This window comes from Mustela lutreola, chromosome 3 (genome assembly GCF_030435805.1).
Source record: "Mustela lutreola isolate mMusLut2 chromosome 3, mMusLut2.pri, whole genome shotgun sequence".
Lineage (NCBI taxonomy): Eukaryota > Metazoa > Chordata > Mammalia > Carnivora > Mustelidae > Mustela > Mustela lutreola.
The window spans coordinates 103,493,616-103,514,785 of NC_081292.1; the positions used below are offsets into that span (position 1 = coordinate 103,493,616).

Consider the following 21,170-nt stretch of genomic DNA (forward strand, 5'->3'; position numbering starts at 1 on the left):
GAAGATCCTATATTATGAAGATAAAAAGACAGGATTGTTTTGGTCTATAATGTCACATAAATGTAGACCTTCCCCTTATTACTGCTGTCAGATAATAACACTCAATTTTTAGGCCATGGCAGATACTGGGGAAGGATGATTTGAACAAGTGGCTCTCCCACGCTTAGGCATAAGGATTTTTGAGATTTTGGTATCAAAGAAATCTCTTACATTGGAGATTTTAAAGGCCATTCCAGCACTAACCTAACAAAAATGTGTGCCCAAGGCAACAGCCCAACCTCACCCTTATTTCCTGGTTTCTGAGTCTCAAGAAACAGGATTACTCAGGGATTGTCAAACCACTCCTGGGGAGCCTTCTCCTATTGTGAAAACCTTTCTTCATTTCTGTCTGTAGAAAGCTCCTTTAGCATTAACGACCCAATTGTCTTCTTTTCTAGTATGATATGTACCTCACCCTGTAACTTGACCTGGTAGGAGTGTGATTAGTTAATTGCCGTGGGCACCTGATATCTGAAGGAAAAAAAAAATGGATACCTCAGCCATTTTTCTTTTCAAGCAATGGAAAATGATTAAGGTTCAGTGATTTCTCTGTGGGGGGTAGCTGTTTTCAGGTGGATATTCAGAGACTTGCAAATGCTAGACATTAAGCTGTTCTTTTCTGTCTTTTTCTCTTTTATGAAGGCATAACAGGGGAGGGGTTGGAAAAGACAAAGGGACAGGTTCTGAATAAGTTCTTTTTAAAATCTCCTTTCTTTGTAATAAAAATGTTCATCTGTATAAATTCCACTTATTTGCCATGTGCATATTTGGCCACTGGCAAAATTGTGAAATCTCCAAGTTTCCCTTTCTTGTCTTTGCCTTTTAGATTCTGTCTGGCTTTTTCCCTTTGAGGGACTTCTCACACAGATCCCTCCCGCCCCCAGCCAGTCCCCACAGGGTTCACACCCATCTTGTCAGAAGCTGGGGAAGAACATGCCACTCATGCACACTCAGAGAAATTTCACAATCACTGGCATTTAGAATAAGACCTTCCCCTCCTCCCCTCTCCAAGGACTTGCAGGAGAATGAGTCTCTCAGAATCTTTCTCTCTTCATCTTTTCTGGGTCATGGACGGGTTTTGGAAATCAGGTGAAATATAAGCCCTTTATCCAAGAAAAATGCACAATGGCATATACAAACACAGCAATTCCTGCACAATTTCAGGGGATTCACAGGCCCTCTTAAATGCACAATGGAAATCCTGAAGAATGTTAATGCAAAGTCCCTGCTCCACTTTGTGTGGGGAGGTTGGGATGGGGGGGGAGCTGGGGCAGAAATACAGGCTTTCTGTCACTATCACTTATTGCACTTTCTTTCCCAACACATAAAGCCAGTAGTGGAGATATGTTTAAAAATTGGTTTTAGAGGGGCACCTGGGTGGCTCAGTTGGTTAAGCTTCTGCCTCTGGCTCAGGTCATGATTCGAAGGTCTGGGGATTGAGCCAGAGTTGGGGACCCTGCTTACTAAGGGGTTTGCATCTCCCTCTCCCTCTGCCACTCCCCTCTTCCCACTCATGCTCTCTCCCACTCTCAAATAAATATATAAAATATTTTAATAAAAAATAAAATAAATAAATTGGTATTAGAATAAAAAGTGAGTATTAATATTATCATTACTCACACAGTGCCTATTTCAGAGGGTCAGGAGAAATCAGACACACACAACTGTAGTATCATTCTTTTGTAACAGAATGCAAACACAATCTAGTAACTCTGTCCTATAAGGGAAAATAACTCTTCCCCTAAAGGGGAAAAGTGTTTCAAGAAAGACATTTTCCACTGGAGGCCAAGCTGAAATGCTTAATTTTGGCCTGGAGAAAAGGACTCAGGGAAACTCTACCAAGTTTTTTTCCTGAGGAGCCCAGAAGTCAGAAAAGGGTGAACTGATAAACCTTGACTAAAGACACATTTTGAAGCCAGAGACATGTTTGCGATATGAGTTTTCATTTGAAAAGTCCATGTTATTTCATATCCTACTCCAGAACATATCTGTTGTTTTCTTTGATATTAAAATAATGTGCTTTTCTTAACCTTTGCATGAATTGGTTCTCAAGAACCAAATTAATGTGTGTGTGTATCAGCGTGTCTATTTCTTCATTATCATTGCTTTCTTCTGTGATACAAATATTGCTAAAGCTATAGTTGAAAAGCTTGGGTTCAGAGATGAGGCCACCCTGAATGATAGGTGTTCTTAAACATGCTGTGATAATTTCACAGCATCCATCATCTCAAGACAGTAGAGGAGGCAGGAACAACCATAGCACTTTATGAAAAACTTAAGCAACAGTAAAATTACAGGGGTGGGTGGGTGGGTACAGCCTAGCGGCCGATACAAACACCATCTCCATAAACATGGCCTTGAAAGAGAAGACGCCTAGGCTGCTGGGACTCTTCCACTGTCAAAGTGGAAGTTGAATGTGTTTCTTCACTAAAAACTAAAATCAGTTCCTAGTTTGGAATTGTATTCCAAAATTTGGTGGGAAATGAATGTGATTTCCTCCAGTCAGAATATATTGATAAACTGTTAGGACCTCAGTTCCTACCAAGGGTCTAAAATTCTCTTCTCAGTGGAAAGAATATAGTGGTTTGGAATCACAGGTCAACTGCTTAATGTTTAATAGTAGACTACTCAGCCCTCTCTAAACTGTTAAGTTTCTTAGCAAACATTAACCATATTAAGGTTGTGGGGCCAATTAGTGGTGATGCATGTTAATGACAAGGCCAGGCATAGAGTAAGCAGTCAATCATGGTAGCTACTAATACTATAAACAGAGATGAAACAAAGATGTGATATATATCCTATAGGCTTTAAGGGTTAAAGGAAAGCAACAATAATGAAGTCCAGGGAAGAGAGGCTGAGAGCTGAGGACTGGACCATAGAGATCTCTGAAGTTAGAAGCTAAGATGAGACTTTCTAGTTTACTCAATTCAGGAGAAGCCAGCAAGAAAACTTATCCAAGATAGCCTTGAACAAAGTTAAGAGAACCATTTATATCAATGGAGGGCTAACTAAGTGACAGTGATGAGAGGGAGAAAGAAAAGACACTGATGGCCTTCAAACAACACAGCTATCTGATGCTTGCTAGCTTGATTTACTTTCAACTGAAAGCCTTACGCTGTGGTCAAATCTTTCCAAATCTACTCTGCAATCCAATTTTCCTAATGGCTGTCACACTGTGGCTCTCGCAGATCGGTAAGACAAATCTGGAGGAATGACTGTGTTCTGTTCTGGACATTATATCTTCCCCCTGGACATTTTATTTTAAATACAGCATTGTCAAAGCAGAATGTCTACAAAATAAGGAAACATGATGCAGGGACAGCAAGGAGGGAAAGCATACATCAGGAGAAATAAAGGAAAAGAAGAGATGAGAAGACTAAGACAAATGGTGTTGTTCTCTTTATGGATTTGCAGAAAAATCATGATGAAGAGGAAGGGCACTTGGTTTGAGATGCCCAGGGGAGCAGAGCTTAGTAAGGGCAGTGGTTTTGTGGTGCATGAAGACAGGCTAGAAGAAAGGATGCCCTATATTGGAGGAGGAACATAAGTCGTCCTATGAAGGAAGTATAATGTAACTGCCAATTGTCTGGAATGCCTTTAGAAAATATGGAGATCTGCATAGGTTATAAAGGTTATGGCTGGATTATATAACTTCAAAGGTCTCTTTGTCAATTCTGTATTTTCTGATTTTTATACCCTGCCTTTTTCAAAAAGCAGACATCCAGTAGAGGACAAAGCCAATCATCCCATTTCCATTGAGAAGACAAATTAAATACTGTGTATCTGTTTAATTGCTTTAGAAATTGAACATTTGATTGGGGGCAGATAAGCAATCAAAGCCAGAATTCTTATCTAACCGATCTCTGAACTGCTAGATGAAGTAGAAAAGGTCATCTGCATAGATTGGTTCATGGCCTTTCCTGAGTGTCAGGAAGCACCTCCATAGACCATTTTGGTACTTTTTGTTTGTTCCTAGAATTCCTCAAATATTTATGTATGCTAGAAGGGAGGTGCTATAAAAAGAAAAAGTAACACAAAAAATTAGAAAATGCTTTGTTATGAAACAGAGTTTTACTACCATATGACAAAACCATGGTACTCTAAGGTGGCATGACCAGATGGCTTTCAAGATAAGAGTTAAACTGAACCACAAGGTAATTAGAAAAATGGTATGGAATTGATCTTCCCATTCCCAGTCCACGATACGTCCCTTTCATCCCTATTCACACTGTGCCTAGATCTCCCCCATCAGTATATCCAGATCATTATTTCTCCAAAAACAATAACTAACTACCTAACTAAATAAATAAATATTAAAATTATAATAAATATCAATATGTCAGAAATATGCATGCACAGCTTCTCCACAGACACTACTTATCTCATTTGTTATTTACCATAGCCTATCTGCTAGAGCTATCTGCTCTATTATCCTTATTGGGCGAAAATGTGGAAGGATAAACACAAAGGCATACACCTAGTAAGTGGTAAAAACATGACTAGGATATTTCTTATTCTATTCTAAGAATTTTCCTAAGAGTGAAAAATGGTAGAAGAAAGACTTGGGGTATGTGTGTGTGTGTCTTTTCAATTAATACATGATATTCTGTAAATAACTCACAGATCTAAACAGTTTCTCAGACTTCGGCTATCATGATCTTTTGGGCGAGATATTTATCTGCTTATCTGCTGTGGGAGGCATTCCTTTGCTGCATGGCTGCATGCTTATTAACATCCCTGGCTCCTCTATCCATGAGATGCAGTAGCAAGACTCCAGATGTGGCAACTGAAAACACCTTCAGACATTGACAAATGTATCCAGGGGCAAAATCACTTCCAGTTGACAACTGCTGATCTTACACTATTGGGCTGATTTTTTTTTTTTTTTTTTTAAGAGAAGCACAAACTAAACTACTTGACATTGAGCACATACATGTCTTAATCTAGGCATGTGTGCACAAGCACATATAAACAATGACGAAGGAACCTCCCAGTGCATTTGGCTGCTTCTAGGAATTAAATCTCCCTAGCACAGAAAAAGCAAGGTGCCATCTTGACTTTGGTTTCTAATCTGGAATGAGAATTGGAAGGTGTGTAAAATGAGAATTTCCTTGGACACCAAATGAGGTATTTTTATTTCTCCATATACAAAATGACATCATTTCCCCAATGAAGCCACAAAACACTTAGCTATAGGAACCCAATAAGCCAAATTGAATTTTCCAATAAAACTGACATTTATACAGAAAACATAGAAATCTTTACCCCAAACAATGTATCAACAAGGCTGAGAACATCAATAGAGTTATACATTCTCCCCTTAAATTGATTTTGTTTCACTCGGTCCAATGTTTCTTGGATTAACTTTACTAATGAATTTTCACAGTAGTTTATTCCCTTGACTGCTAAGCCACGGTCTGTGTTTAATTATGATATTCTTTCCTAAGTCCAGATCTTTTATCAAATCATTAATGGCAGGAAAAGATTCGCTGACATGACAGCTAAACTAATCCATCTTGTTTATAAAGGACAAAATCAGGAATGTGATGTGGGTGCATATTTGTAGAGAAAAGCATATCTACATCCCATGCATATATGACAGCACACAGCACACAGTGCCTGTCACAATTACACTTTCATCTAAGTGTCTTATCAGTTCGTATTAAGTCAGAACATTATCCAGAGAGTGTGTGTGTGTGTGTGTCTGTGTATTAGGTAATTCAATACCCAAAACTGATAAAACAGTGATGAGGAGAACAACAGCAAATATTTCTATTGTAGAAATTTTAGAAAGAATATTAACCTGGTTTGATATACTGAAAACGTACCAAAACATGTTGTACTAACTTTTGTTAATAAAGAAGCAAGCATTACACACACACCCCACACAAACACACAGGCTTCAAAGCACATAACGTCCCATAAGGTTATTTCAAGACAAAAACTCAATACCGCAAAACCAAAAGAACCACGTTGTGATTTTATGTCTCTTCCTGTATTCTTCATTTAATTAGATCATTGTTGAAGGAGCTGTGTGTGTCTCAGGTAAATCCCAGGGCCAAGGTTCTCGTTAATCCCATGTATACTTATCCATATGCTCAAGTATCACTATCTCCCGATAATGTTACTAAAATGTCAAGCTGAATATAGCTGAAGATTTGCATTCTGTCCATCAGGTAATAGAACTATGTGAAAGAACTATAAAAAAATAACCCCAGTAAATTGGAATGCGAAGGATGCTTACTTGAATGTTGCCCTGACACAGAGCAGCCACAGTGGAACATGTCTGCATGCCTCCCCCCAGCATTTATCCACCTTCTTGGCAAAACATACTCTATTTCAGAAAATAAATAGATATTAATTTCCATCCAAATGTCCGTTTCAATTCATTATCTACAGAAGTAAATATTCACAAAGGTGACACCCAAGTCAATATTGACCTTGGGGGGATAATAAATTTTGACATTTGCCAGAATAAGCAGTTTGCATAGAGTATATACACATGTAAAACTCTCCCTGGTGTATTAACCATGAAGGGAAACTCAAATATATAATACATATGTGTATGCATATACATTATCTTTAATTATTTATTACATTAAATTCTGTTAAGAATGCAGAGCAAGAGCATTTGGAGTTCACTAGAGGTTTTATTTCCCTATATAAGTACAGTGTAGATCTATATACAATGGGATTTCCCAATTCACGGAACTTTAAGCACACACACAAGCACGTGATTACAATTATGAGTCTAACCAGAATCAGGAGCCAAGGCTGAATCCAGACATTTATTTAATTTGTGTACATTTACCACTTCGAGCCACATTAATTAACATTCGAGAGCACACTGAGAGGGCCTCACTGGTGGAGAACGAAGGTCTATTTTTCTCACAAAAGTTGAGAGGCAGTGTAATGAGATTATGCCTCCATCCGCACATGATGAACTGAGGACCCGTATTCAGAGGTCGGCCTCTATTCCCGTCACTCACCCAGGCTTGCTGTCTGCATTTGTGTTTCATGTAAAGTGTCTATGCTTTAATTCAACCTAGCAAGTAGTTATTTTGCTCTTTGCTGATGGCTAACATGAAATCCCTTCTTTTGAGAAGGTCCCCAAGGAATTTCTGGGATGGAGGTAGATAATTCAAGGGCCTTCATAAGAGCTACTGACTATTCACAAAGGAGATCAAAATGAAGAGACATGTCCTGGAGAAGCTACTCTCTTCTCCCATCTGTAAATGCCAGTAAGAATCTCTTGTCCTAAGACTTCTATAAAATAGCATCAGGACAAAAACAGATTTTCAAGGGGTTAAAAATGGGCACCAGGGTAGAGATAATATTTAAAGTATTTCATAATCTCAACAGCTGGACACTGTTGCAAGCAGATGCAAGTGGTGAGCACCCAGGGCAGACTTGCTGCCGGCACATCAGCCAAAGGTCAGCCACCATGGAGGGCACTGTCCCCCGACTCCTCAAAATTTCCCTATGCCTAATCACATCTGCATACAATTACAAATTTAGAGATACCTGCAAGTAAGCTGGAGGCTTCACTTCTATGAAGAATCAGAAAGAGAAGAGGAGACTGAGCAGGGCCTCACCCCATCTCCCCCAAACAGCAATCTTGGTCATTTCTTTTGTGTCCAGAAAGTCTACGTAAGAGTTCATTTTGGAAGACAAAAATTCCTGCTTATGAACTAAGTTTGAGTACAAAGGGCCTTATTCTTTCCGAGAGCTAGAACACAGCATCTCTGCATTGCCTCTGTGTGAGTGACTTCCGAATTCTCCATTTCCTTTCCCTTCCGACTGCCATGGATCGAGAAGAGAGGTGAGACTGCAAGGCAGTGGGCCATCAGACGAGTTCCTCGGCCTCTCTAAACCCAAGCATAAAGGTCCACTGAGCCAAGAAAATAGATGAAAAAGAAGACAAAGGAGACACACAAAGACATAACACACAGCCAAGGCAAGCGGCAGCCAGACTGCAGGGATAAGTGCAGGAGAGCCGGAGAATAAAGCAAACCATTGCCTGGCCTGGTTTTCCACACAGCCATTTCCCTCATGGGCTGGTCTTCTTCTACAAGCAGACACTACAAGGACAGCAAGGCAGAGGCTCATCATCACACCTAGTCTGTGGCAAAGAATAATGGTACAGTATATACACCAGTTAAACCCACCTTCCCATCTACACCCACTGGATGGAAGGAGATTTGGGGCTGTGTTTGGGCTTTAAAGCAGCTTGAACTCTGTAGCCCAAAGATGCAGAACAGATCTGAAGGCCATCCAATCCTTGCCTTATTCGAACCAGACCTAAGTATCACAAATAGGGTTTTTTTACTCACATGGAAAGAAGGAAGGAAGGATGGATAGAAAGAAAGGAAGAAAGAACAAACGAATGAACCCACCTAACAAATTCTAGGAGCAATACAGTATGATACAGATTAAAAAAAAAATACTGCACTTATGAGGAAGATCTCAAAGGAGCAGACACTGATCATGGAATCCACAATACCATTAGTGATAGGTTTGGAGCCTGGCCACAGAGATCTGATGGCACAAGCTTTAATGAGTAATACAACTTTTCAACTTTTACAAATTGTTAGATATACAGGAGCTGTTTGCCACAGGGATTTCTAGATGTAGGGGAAAAGATGGCCTGAAAATTAGGAAAAGATTGGCAGATTGGGAGGAATCTGTAGGTCTACCCTGACAAGGGTTTTCTCATCCTGCATCAGAGAGAAGGCTTGCTCTGCAAGGCTGAACATCAACTTGAGTTTAAGGATGGCTCAGCCTTGGGTTTGGGTTCAAGGAAACAGCAAACAGAGAAAAGCAAGCACAGACTTCTCAGTCAGGGAAACATGGACTATGATCCCAGTGTGACCACCTCCCAGCTATTTGATCTTGTGTAAATAACCTGACCATTCAAGCCAGCACATCCTCAGTCTGTAATGGAGAAGACAATGGCTGTGGTTAGGAATAGGAGGAGACCTCATAAGGCATCCTCCTGGCACCCAGTGGAGGTTTGGAAACCCTGCCAATGAAGAAACACATTACTTCACTTTATCTCTAATCTCCAGGGTTCCAACATTCCAATCTACTGGATTCATTTCTTTTGATTGTGTCAAAAGGTTCCTGATTGTTGTAGAATGAGAGGCATTAATCTCTCTTTTAATATCCTGGTGAGCTCAGCCTGTCTCCAATCAGAAAGAATCTGCCCCTGTTGACCCCAATCCTGTAACCTGGCAGAGCTCATTCACTCAAAGGTAAACTTCATGCACGTGGCAGAATATTGGGGTGCAGCCTAGACCTGGAGTGGGCCAGGCAGACTGCTTGCCCACAGCCCCTACAAACAGCTCCTTTTCCGTTCATTTCATAGGCTGTGGGTTTCTTTTCTTCCTGTGAATTGATAAGCCCTTCTCACCTCCCATTATTGATTAATCGTAATGTGCAGCTCACAGAACTGTCATAGCTGATGGCAAAGGAAACTGCTGTTCCAAGGAGAGACAAGGCAGTTGTTCTCCTTCACATAGGAACCCTGGAAGGCAGATGCAGGGAGAGAAGCTAAAAAGCTCAGACCTGAGCCTCCGGGTGTATGCGGCCCTCTGCCATGGGTTAAGTGAATCAACTTTGCCCATCAATTTTTAATTGGAGATCTTGAGAAGCTATTTTTTATCGTAATATAAACATGACTATAATGTAGAGCAGAATGCAAATGTGTCTGAGGCTTAAGACAAAAATTCAAGAAATTACATGCTTCAGTGACTACTTGAGGAGGAACTGAGAATCTCCTGGGTCTTCCTGCACTTTATTTATTTATTTATTTATTTATCATGTATGTGTGTCTTTATTTATTTATTTATTTATTGTGGTGAGTGGCACTTCAAAGGAAAAGTCTGAAAAGTGTTAGCACCAGCCATAACACATAAAGAGGAGTCATTTAGTATTTGCTGATTGAGATAGGCTGAGTGGAGGAAGAGAGGCAGCGATAGAGAGAGAACTGAGAAAGGAGGAGGAAAAGAGCAGAAGAAGGGAGTGATGGGACAAGGGGTAAGAAAAAGAAGGAGTCTCAGGAAGCAGGGGCATTGGGGCAAAGGGGAAGAAACACTGAAGACAAGGAAGCAGAGAGACAAGATCTGGGACTAGGAAAGGCTGCTTACGAAATTGATCAAAAGGGGTGGGTGGCTCAGTGGGTTAAGCCTCTGCCTTTGGCTCAGGTCATGATCTCAGGGTCCTGGGATCGATCCCCCATCGAGCTCTCTGCTCAGCAGGGAGCCTGCTTCCCTCTCTCTCTCTCTGCCTGCCTCTCTGTCTACTTGTGATCTCTGTCACATAAATAAAATCTTAAAAAAAAAAAAAAAGAAAAGAAAAGAAATTGATCAAGAACAGAGCAGAGGGGCTACAGGACCATAGTACCATCTTGTTGTGAAGAGATACTATTGGACAGCAATCCTAATAGTCCATCAGCGAACAATCAATAAACAAAGGCTTTAGGAATGCACACAAAAATGAATGCACAGCAGGCATTTCATAACATTTTTTGAATCAATGAATGAATGAATGATTCACTTGAAAATGGAAGAAGCACTTACAATACACCAATCATTGTACCAGTACCTGATTTTTAACTCAACAGCAGTAAGAGCATGTCTATTATTTATTCACCCAGTGCAGCTTCAGCAGTGCGTGAGAAGAACAGCTCCCAAACTCTTGCCTGAGCCTTCTGCTTCAGACACTGGGAAAGCTTCACACGTAATCCTGCCCCAGTTCACTGGCTTTTCTCAAGGTCTAATCAAGGACACTTCTCCCATCATGCTGACAATATCTGCGAGGGTCTAATCACTGTCCTGGAAATGTGCTCCTTATTTTTCTAGATAAACACCCATTCCACTCTCTTAGAAGGCTCCCTTTGTGAGCTTTTTAGTGAGCATGTTCACTGGCCACAGCCCAGAAGCAGTGGTCATACCCTGACAGAGTTCAGGAATCAAGTGAGGAATCCAGACAGGCATGTTTTTGTCAGGTGGAAAAAGATTCTTCCCACAGTCCTCTTGACATTGGAGTTAAAATGAGAACAAGTTTCCATCTGCCTGGGCAATCACTCAGCTCTCTGCTCACCCAGATGAAGGGAGAGTGAGCTCTTCAACCTTTGCTTGAGAATGGAAACATTTTTGCCCTAATATGTATCATAACTGATGACCTACACCCTTCCACTCTCCTTCAACTACCTCCCTGTTGCCCACCTGCTTGGAATATGGAGGATCCTGCGCAAAATCAGAAGTTGGCAACACTTGTCTTAGATACCGTGAACATCCCTATTATTTGTCCTTCTTCCACTCAGAATAGTCTCTTCGTCTCCTTCAGGTACCCAGCATTTTCTCTGCCAATAAATTTTTGTTTGTTTTGTTTTCTGGAAAAAGGTCTGCTCCTCTCAGTCAAGAATAGCTCAGATACACAGGCATCCCTATATTTTCTTTCCGGTGGGGGGGGGGGGGGAGAGGGCGCTTTGTGTCTTAAGGCTTATCTCCGTGCACTGAAAGTCTTTCTCTCGTATTTACAAATTCAGAGCACTGATGGAGCTAGCGGAAGAGTTGTTTGGGGACAGATGGGTAGGGGGTGTTAGAATCAAGTGGGCTTTCCCAAGTGTCCTGTGGGTGGCAGATCCCTGTCAGGCCTACCCTTAGAATAGGCCTTGATGGAAGGCTTCATCACATTTGGTGACTGTGCCCACGTAGTTTATAACAAGGAAACACTTGAATCCAACAGACTTTTTTTTTTTTTTCTCCCGTCCTCTGACATCTGAACACAATCATGAACACAGGGAAGAGCCAGTGATAATACCAAAAATACATGGCCACATGACGGAGAGAGGGGTGGGAAAGGGAGGAAGAGAAAGCAAGAGACGGGGGAGAGAGGGATGGGGCAGGGGGCAGAGCGAGAGAGAACTGAACATGTATATTCAGCAAACAGTGGCCTAGACTAACACCTACAAGCATCTGTCTGTTAGGTGAATTTCTTTAAACTGCTATTTGCCTTGGATTGTCTTCAAAGGGATATTTCTGCTTCCAAAGGTGGATGGTTAAAAATAAAATACATCATGAGTGTGTTTTGGCATTTCCCTTTCGTATCCCCCCTCCATATTCAACATTACTGTTGTCATCCTTTAAAACTCAATCAATGCAGCTGATCCAGTGAACAGATGGCATTAATCAACCCCCAAGAATATGCACAAAAGCAATTAGAAATGTAGAGACTTGGAATTTATGCCAGCAAATCAATTACCAATGATAGCAAATCAACGTGGCACACCCAGCTTACATTTGTTTCTCTTTCCAAAGAGCAACCACTGGTAGGAGTGATCCCTGGTTTACCCCCTGCCAGAAGGGGATCAAGAACAGAAACACTGAGGTTTAATTACACACTTCTTAATGACTAGTTCTCACTCTGCTGACAAAAATTGGTGTAATTTACAGACTAGAGGATGCATCAGAATGATGGATACAGACAGCATATGCTATATAGTGTCATGCAAATATGAAATATACTGCTCTGAGAATATGGTCGTTTGGTATTCCCAGAGAAGAACTTCATTTCAGAGAACAGAGCACCTTCTCTAGCATCTATGGCCCTCATTTGTCAAAAACAATGGGAGCAGCAATAGCATACATTTTAACCACAAATCTGGCCCTTCTGTGAGTTTACTAGTTTATATACCCCTGGTTTCAATGTACTTGGCCATTATTTTCTTTCTGGTTTTTTGTGACCTTTGCAGATTCTGAAACCTCCTTCTTCAGGCTCTTACCACTTGATAATAAGCTTATCACTTACTGTGATAAGCTAAGCGCTCAACTAGTTTTCTTGCTGCTAGTGTTGGCCTGGGCCAGTCTACCCCTCACGTGGTGATTTTTTTTAAATCAAGTATCTGATTATGTATTATCTAATTACATACACAAAATCCTTCAGTGAAGCTTCATAGTTTGACAGTAAAAACAAGATCCCCCACACTTACCAATTTCCCTCATTTCTTTTTTCTTTTTTTAAAAGATTTATTTATTTGAGAGAGAGAGAGAGAGACAGAGTGAATGAGAGCAATAGAAAGCAAGAGAGAACATGAGAGGGAGGAGGGTCAGAGGGAGAAGCAGACTCCCTGCGGAGCAGGGAGCCTGAAACAGGACTGGATCCTGGGACTCAAGGATCACCACCTGAGCTGAAGGCAGTCTCCCAAACAACTGAGCCACCCAGGCGCCTCCTCATTTCTTTTTCTAGCCCTCTCCCTATAGGCCACTCTCGCAAGTAGTCCCTACAACAGGTCTCCCCCTTAAGCCTCCACCAAAAAAAGCCTGTGAGAACCTCTCCCCATTTCTGCAGTGAGTGAAGTCCGACTTTGTTCAAGTATCACCTTCCATCTCACTCCCCTGCCTTGACACCCCAGCCAGTGTGAGATGCTCATTTGGTGCCTCATATTACACCTGGCACTTACCTATTCTACAACATTTATCACATTGATGTGATTAAAGATTTATTTTTCTGGTTGTCCATGTTCAAAGTTCCTTGAGATCATGGACAGTTCTTCTGATTTATCTCTATTTCTCCTGTTTCTAGAAAAACTTGAGTTTAGTAAGGAAAGCCTTTAGTTGGGAGACACTTCTTCAGTAAGTTTTTCAAATGAGTAGCACACATGAAGTATTGACACTGAATCTTCCAACCACAGCTTAGAGAGAGGATATCAGAGGCTCAGGATAGTGTTATCGAGGTCATGTTGTCGGCTTGCAATAAAATATAATCTTTCCAGTAATTTAGTACAAATGCCCTATAAAACAACATTTAAACTTTTCTTTTTTATGCTGAATGCTGGACCATGAAGAAAGATTTTTTATAGCTATATATTTGTGTACTTTCAGCTCTATAGGAAATGTTCATTAAAATCGCAAAAGCAAGTTAATAAAATTAGATCAAACTTGGTTCTGAGGTCAGATCTTAGCATTTCCAGAACAAGAATAAGTGATACTTGCCAGTTAAAAATAAAATAAACCAAATAAATTTAAGACTCTAGCAACAGGGCCATAGAAAGATTATTTTAGCTTACAAATTAAACTTCTTAGTTAGAAACCATTCACTACTTCTCTCATCCACTCATTCACCTAATGTTTTATGTATTGAATACAGACATTGAAATGAAATATGATAATCAGGGAGCTTTGCAACTACTCAAGAAGACAAGGATTTTAAGAAAGTGCTATGGAAATATACTAAGTCATACATAGGGGCATTTGGCCCAGTGTGGGGAAAGCCTGTGTGTGTGTGTATGTGTGTGTGTGTGTAACTGGGAGAAAATTAGGGTGTGTAAAAACTAGAAAAGGGTAACTAGATCAAACAGATAGCATACACAAATAAATGCAAGGGAGATGCAGGACAGCATGGCTTGTTTGTAGAATGTGGAGTTCCCAAATTGGAAATTAGAGGACAGGGCAGGAACCGTGGACATGCAGTTTAGACCATTAGGTAGGGCCAGATTAGAAGAGCCCTGTGCAGGGAGAAGGAGCTCATACCTACTATTTAATTAATACATTTGATCTCATCCTAGAGACTGAGAAGACATGATGCTAACAGAGGTAGATTTCATGGTAGCGTGTGTGTGGTCACAAGTCTTCATCAAGGCTATGCCCTTCCCCATCCAGTTTTTTATTAAAACTTGTAAAATAAAATTAAAGCGTCTGATGATCATACAAATATGTGGCCTCTTATTTTTGACCATTGTGATATTAGGCATTTTGCATCAAATCTACATTCCAATTTTGTTTTGTTTTGTTTTGATAAGGTATAACTCAGGTGTTGGCTCTGGTGGAAAATGTTACCTTCCTGCCCTTTGCTATGGATAGAGCTACAGAGACTAACCATAGGGATCACAATGCAACTTGCCAGCTCACACACAACCCCGAACTGAATGCATGGGAATTAATTTCATATCTTGCAGACTCTGATCTTTGGAGACAGACAGAGGTCCAGATCCTGATTTTTTTTTTTTTCATAGGATCATACCTTTATGATCCTGGGGAAATTATTAACTTCTATTAACCTTAAATTTACTCATCTGTAAACTGAATTTAATAAAGTCTACCTAGCTGCAATGCCTTGCCAAATTATGTGCCCACGGCATATGAAGTGAGAGATACAATTATTGGGAGTTATTAGGAATTAAAACCCTATTATGTTGTTATTCTAAATATAATTGCTTAACAATTTAGAATATGACCATCCCAGAAGTATCCAAATGGAATGACCAGTAAGTGGGTAACATCAGTAAAGACATAAATACATTAGGACTAGATAGGACCTTAATCACCATATGATCCAACTCTTTCAATTAATCCACAACAATCATTGGGATAAGTCAATGACCTTCTCAAGGACACTTTCCGGAAAGTGTCAAGAGTTTTGATGAATGAAGACAGCTTCCCTTAGGTATTAAAAATGCCACTATTAGCTCCAAATGAATACACTGAATCTTCAAAACAAAGGTCCAGTGAGTGAATGACTATTGTATTATGATCTTTGTGGTAACTAGACCCTCTCCCCACCCTCCTAACTAGTGAGGATAATTAGCTTTGTATATAGACAAGGCATATTTCAGCAGAGTTCCGGCATACAAACTGAAGGGCTTTGGATCACCAACTAAAGCTTTTCGGAACATTTCAAATGGTATCATAAATCTTCGTTTTGTAACAAATGAGCACTGAAAAGTAAGGAGATGTAGGTAAGGAGAACTGGGTCCTATTAAAGAAAGATGAAGAAACTGGGAAGAGCAGGGGGAAAAAAGAAAGAAAGAAAACTTCAATTTAGAGAATAGGGGCTGGAGTGATGTCATTCTAATGGAAGCTAATTCTCTCATAATTCTGTACCCTGGTATGGACATTGCTTTTCTAGTTTTTCATTTACATGTTCCAATAGTGGAAATACGAATCTGGTTTGGAGATGTGGGCTCTGAGGGATTGAAGAGAAAGAGAGTTCACATGGATTGTCAAAGACAAGCCTATTCAACCATGGGAAAATCTTTAGGACTCTCTTCCAAATGAGCATTCTAGTGCTTCCTTCACTTCTGCTGACTATAATTGTCAGAAAAGTATACCGCAAACACTTCCCTGCTGAAAAAAGTCAGCCTGGTATTTGTTTATTTATAATATTACCTATTGATTGGGTTTGTGCATAAGCTTCAGATAACTCAAGGAATATTGCATTCTCTTTATTTAAAGATGTTTATGACTATGATTGACATCCTTGTATATTTTACATGAGGTTCTTTCTGTGATGAAAGGCATCATCATAGAATAAAGAGTTTCTGATTTCTTTCTCAAGGCTGTTATCTCTGTGAATGGTATGTAGCACCAAACAGTTAAGATGCTTGAAGATCCAAGTGACTCATTAGGTTAAAATTAAGGCAGTCATAATCACGTAACATCTGAATATTGGCAAAAATAAAGTGAAGAGTGACCCTTGTAAGTATCCTGCATTGCTCTTATCTTCTGAATGCAATTTCTTGCATTATCATAGTCTTTCCACATAATTAATATTTGAAGAATCTCCTTAGTAAAATACTGAACTGCTGTTCTGTTTGGGAGAAGATACATATCTCAGTTGCTGTTTTATATCCAAGCCTGTGAGCATGGCAAAGTTGCATAAGTGCACAGACATTCAATGTGTTAGCTGTGGCATAACCAGGGCTAAAACCCATCAGCATTTCAAACTCCTAGTTTCATTTGAACCAGCTATCCTCAAGTTACATTGTTTCTTCTTGTGCCAAAGGAGTTGATATCACATGTAAAATGGTTTTTCATTTAACAGTGGCCTATCATAGCTACATTCGAAATTAACTAATTCCCTCAGGGTAAACCCAAAGGAAATGTTGTAGCTACTTAATATCCTGAAAATCTGGAATGGGGGAATTTCCACAGTTTTTATTACTGGTTGGTAATTATGTTCTCTGCACAGATTCATAATACCTATTCTGTAGCTGGCCTTCTAACCTGACTTTATTTTAATTTTGTTTAATTAGAAACTTACAAAATCCATAATGGGTAAGCATTCATTTCTCTCTTACAGACAAATGCCCAAGTTTTGGTCAGATTATAAGAAAATTAAACACACGCATACATATACATTCTATATGCAACAGTAATAACAACACACTATTTTTAGAATAATACAAACAATTAAAAGTTATTTTTATTTGAACAAAGGTCACAGGTATACTTAGATACCACGGAGCATCTTGCGTAAATAACTCATGTTTAGGGATACTTTCACAAATGACATAAAATGTTATCTCAAAAAATAAAAATCTTGAAAAAAAATTCTCCAAGTAATCTGTATACTTATACAAATTGACTATTTGAAAGGAGATTTATCTTCTTCAATACATGCATATAAATGTTCATGGACTGTAGATAAATAGTATATCAAAGCCTTAAATTTAATGGATAAAGTATGTGGACAATTGAAGTCGGGAAGAATTGTGAAATGCTAATGTTTTTCTCTTAGAGGTTCTGCATCACTGTTTCTGAAGATCACCGAGATAAACTGAGTTGAGAAGAAATTTTCTGCGGCCATGCTACTGAACTAATACATTTTGTTCACCATAATAAAAAAACATTCATCATTATTCTTTAAGAACACTGACCCTAAAATATTTAGCAAGTAGCATGCATTCAATTGAATTGTTGATTGGAAATAAGAAAATTAAACTGTCACTGATGAAATACTAAAGCTCATTACCACAAAGTTTCATTTGAAATGTTGAGAATTAGCTTTATTGCTGCATCAGTAATGATAAACATGAGTCTTAAATCCACGCCATTTAGGTTTTATGAGCATTATTAAAACATATTAACCATAATTCAGTTAATTTACACAAACTGGCATTCTACAATTTATTTATTTCCTTGCTCTTAAGAAAAGGTGCTACATAAGGAAGCCCCAACCATATTCCTGTAGGGTATGTTCTATCTATTTTACCCTTATTCCTCGCCCCACCTTTATGGATCTTCAAAATATTCACTATTTCCAGATAGGTAAATGTGCTAACGGAAAAACAGCTCTTTTGCAGCTATACCTTTGCATCATTAGGACAATACTGACCTCTAGTGTTTTAGGAGGTAGAGAGGCTAGCTCAGCACCATGCCTAACTTCCTCTAACTAAACCGCTTAGATGTTTTTCTAAAGCACTATGGGAACAATTTCACTTAAGAAGAGGAAGAGGAAGAGGAGGAGGAGGGGGAGGGGAAGAGGAGAGAGGTGAGGAGGAGGAAAAGAAACTTCAGATTCTAACCTTGTCCTACCTATTATCTGAAATGATTTCTATACTAAGTCCCTCTGGCTCCTCCCTTTTAGAGAGGTTGACCTCACTCCTTTAGAATAGAAACTTTAATACAATCTTTATAAGACATTACCACTAAGGATGGATTCTGAACCTCCAAAACTTCCAATCACAGAAACACTGGCTCTTTTTTGGACCATTTTCACTAAACAACATTTGTCTAATTGTCTTCCCTTGAGGAGCAACTCTGGGTTGAGTATGAGTATCTCTTACACCAGGTCCTCTTGAACCTGAGTGTGGGAAGTGATGTAGAGGGACTCACAAGTACTAAGTAGTCTTTCTATCTTTCTCTTAAAGTGGTGTTATGTTCCAGTACAGTTAAGCATTTCAGAGGTTCCTGGGAGTTGGGAGGTAGCAGACAGAGGAGCAAGCCCAGAAACTCAAGGAACCTTGATAAAACATCTCTGGAAAAAACACAGATGGCTTAATTGCGTTCTTTCTCATTTAGGAGTTTCCAAGCTGGAAAAACTTCCCTCTCTCTGCCTAGAGAGGCAGCTGAGCAATTGAGCTTGAACCTCTGATGGCTCTAGCGATTTATTCAACTTTGAGGAACTGGGTTCTTTAAATACACAGTGCAGGTGGTGGATCCCCAGGTGTCCAGCCTTCCTGCCTATTAAATTAAATGCCCTGCACTTGCTGAGGTTAGAGCTTGGACGACAGTGTACACTTAGTGCATACTCATTATGTGTTCTTTGGCACAAAGATTTTGGGGGTGGAGTGTGCATCAAAGCTCTTCCTCCTGTAACAGGGGCAGCCATTGATCTTGTGGTTTGACTACATTGGGCCATGACTCTTAGGCCAAAACTCCCAATCCTATTAAACCGATGCCTATTGGTTGCAGGATACCCCAACTGAAGCCTCCTGCCTACGGGAGAGCTGAAAGCCATGTCTAGTGAGGTACTGGGTATATTGCAAATCCCAGGCAGCCGCATTCAGAGATGAGCCACTGTCACCGAGTGCGGTGGCTGGGAGCATCTCTATCTCTGGAAGCTCAGCCTTCAGTGCATACAATCCGAATCCGGGGCCCTTCTCCGGAAAAGCTTTGGCGGAGACCAGGCAGGCGAAGAACACGGACCTGGTGTGAGGCACGGGGAAGAGAAACCTTCCCTTCTCCCCCGAACTTTGCGATTCGGGAAAAAGGGCAGGAAATTCAGCGGGACTGGCTCATCCGAGCTCTGCTAACTTTTGGGATGGTTTGAGTGCTAGAACCACACCAATCAGCACTTCCCCCCTTCCTCTCTGTTCAGGGCAGTCACAATTGAACATGCTTGGACAGCTGAGTGTGTCTCCCCAACGCTGGCGTTTCCCATCTCACCTACCCGCCCCCAGCTCCTGGTACTCACAATTTGTCGCTGTTAATCCTAAATGCCACAAGCCGGAGAACAGCAAAGTGAAAACGCTGGTCAGCCTTGGTACAGAATCCATTTCCCCCGAGTAAGCGGTCCCTCCCAATCGAATCCCAAATTCGCAGGCGCCAGCCGCGGCTTCTTCTTCTGCTCGCTCTCTCTCTCCCTCTCTCTCTCCCTCTCTTCGGCACCGCCTGACCCCCTCCCACCCCCCCTAGGAGAGGCACTCGCGGCTTCACTCCATCCCGTGTCCAGACGCTCCACCGAAAAGGTAGCGGGCTCTGCCTCTGAGCTGCGGCTGAAGCTACGGTCCCCGCAACTGCCGCTTGCTGTACTCGCCCTCCTCGCCCGCCTCTTCCTCTTCTCCCCCTCCTTAAAGGTGCAAATCCAAAGCCCGCTGCAACACGAGGCGCCAAGCCCGACAGACAGCCCCTGCACCTCGGCCGCCGGCGCTGGGATCTGCACCCGGGCCGGCCGCTCCTTATAGGCGAGCTAGGCGCGCGGCACCGCCCCCGGCCAGGCCCGCCCCGCGCTCTCATAAGAGCGGTCTGGGCGGGTCCTCTGCGCGCTCCGGCGCCCTGGCTCCAGGCCCCGCGCCGCGGCGGTGCGCTCCGGCGGCCGGGGTGGGGGTCCCTCTCCCGCGGGCGCGCCTCGATCCCCTCCCTGCGCTACCCTTCCTCTGCCTCCCCACCCGCCCTCGATGGGGGGTGCAGCGAAGACATTTCAACCAGGTTTTCCAAGAACATTGCTGTCCGAGTGATGCTGAAAGGAGTTGGAAGACAGAACACATCAGCAAGAGCGAATTTCCCATGGAAAGCTTAGCAACGAGCTAACGAGATGCCTTTTTTTTTTTTTTTTTTTTTTTTTGAGAGGAGAGGGAACACTTGAATTATTAAATGATGAGCGATTTTCAACCCCGTGTTTATTTCCTACTTGGCCGATGGGTATTGATGATATTGGGATTTCTGGTTTAACTGTTTGACGTTACAGCCGAGTCCCTGGTCTTCAACCCTGCGCCCCACTCCGTCGCTCGCACTTTTAGGGCGACCACATCCACACTTCGCTCTTAGCTGTTAGCATGTAGCTTGGGTCGAGTACTGCAAGGTGTTCAGGGCTTTACGTTCCCGAAAGAGGGAGAGAAAAATTCGGTCTCTCAGTGACAAATGATGGGAGTCAGGCCGGGGGTCCTGGCTGGCTTCTAAGATTGGAAATCTGGGCCCGCCTTCACCCCCCACCCCCCACCCCCGCCATGGAAGAATTAAAATTTAAAAGGGGGTAAAGAGTAGTTCTGGTTCCTTCCTAGAAGCTTCCTGTTGGAAATTCTGGTTCTCTCTTTGGCTTCTAGTTTACATCTGGGGATTCTCCTGCTTTACCATAAATCAATTTTATTTTGTTTTTATTGGAAGCTGTCAGAGAGCTGTCAAACCTTA

General features: G+C 41.3%; 1 protein-coding gene across 2 annotated transcripts in view; it reads right to left on the minus strand.

Moving 5' to 3' along the window:
- The window catches only part of CNTNAP5 (contactin associated protein family member 5), an 842,021-nt gene extending 821,788 nt beyond the window's left edge, over positions 1 to 20,233 (minus strand). Inside the window, exon 1 of one of the 2 annotated variants that reach the window (XM_059166599.1) lies at positions 19,738 to 20,233. In XM_059166599.1, coding sequence (XP_059022582.1) covers positions 19,738 to 19,819 — 82 coding nt within the window. In that variant the 5' untranslated portion in view covers positions 19,820 to 20,233. The remainder of the gene's footprint in view (positions 1 to 19,737) is intronic. The other variant, XM_059166598.1, reaches the window with a different exon arrangement.
- Between the last annotated feature and the right edge of the window lie 937 nt (positions 20,234 to 21,170).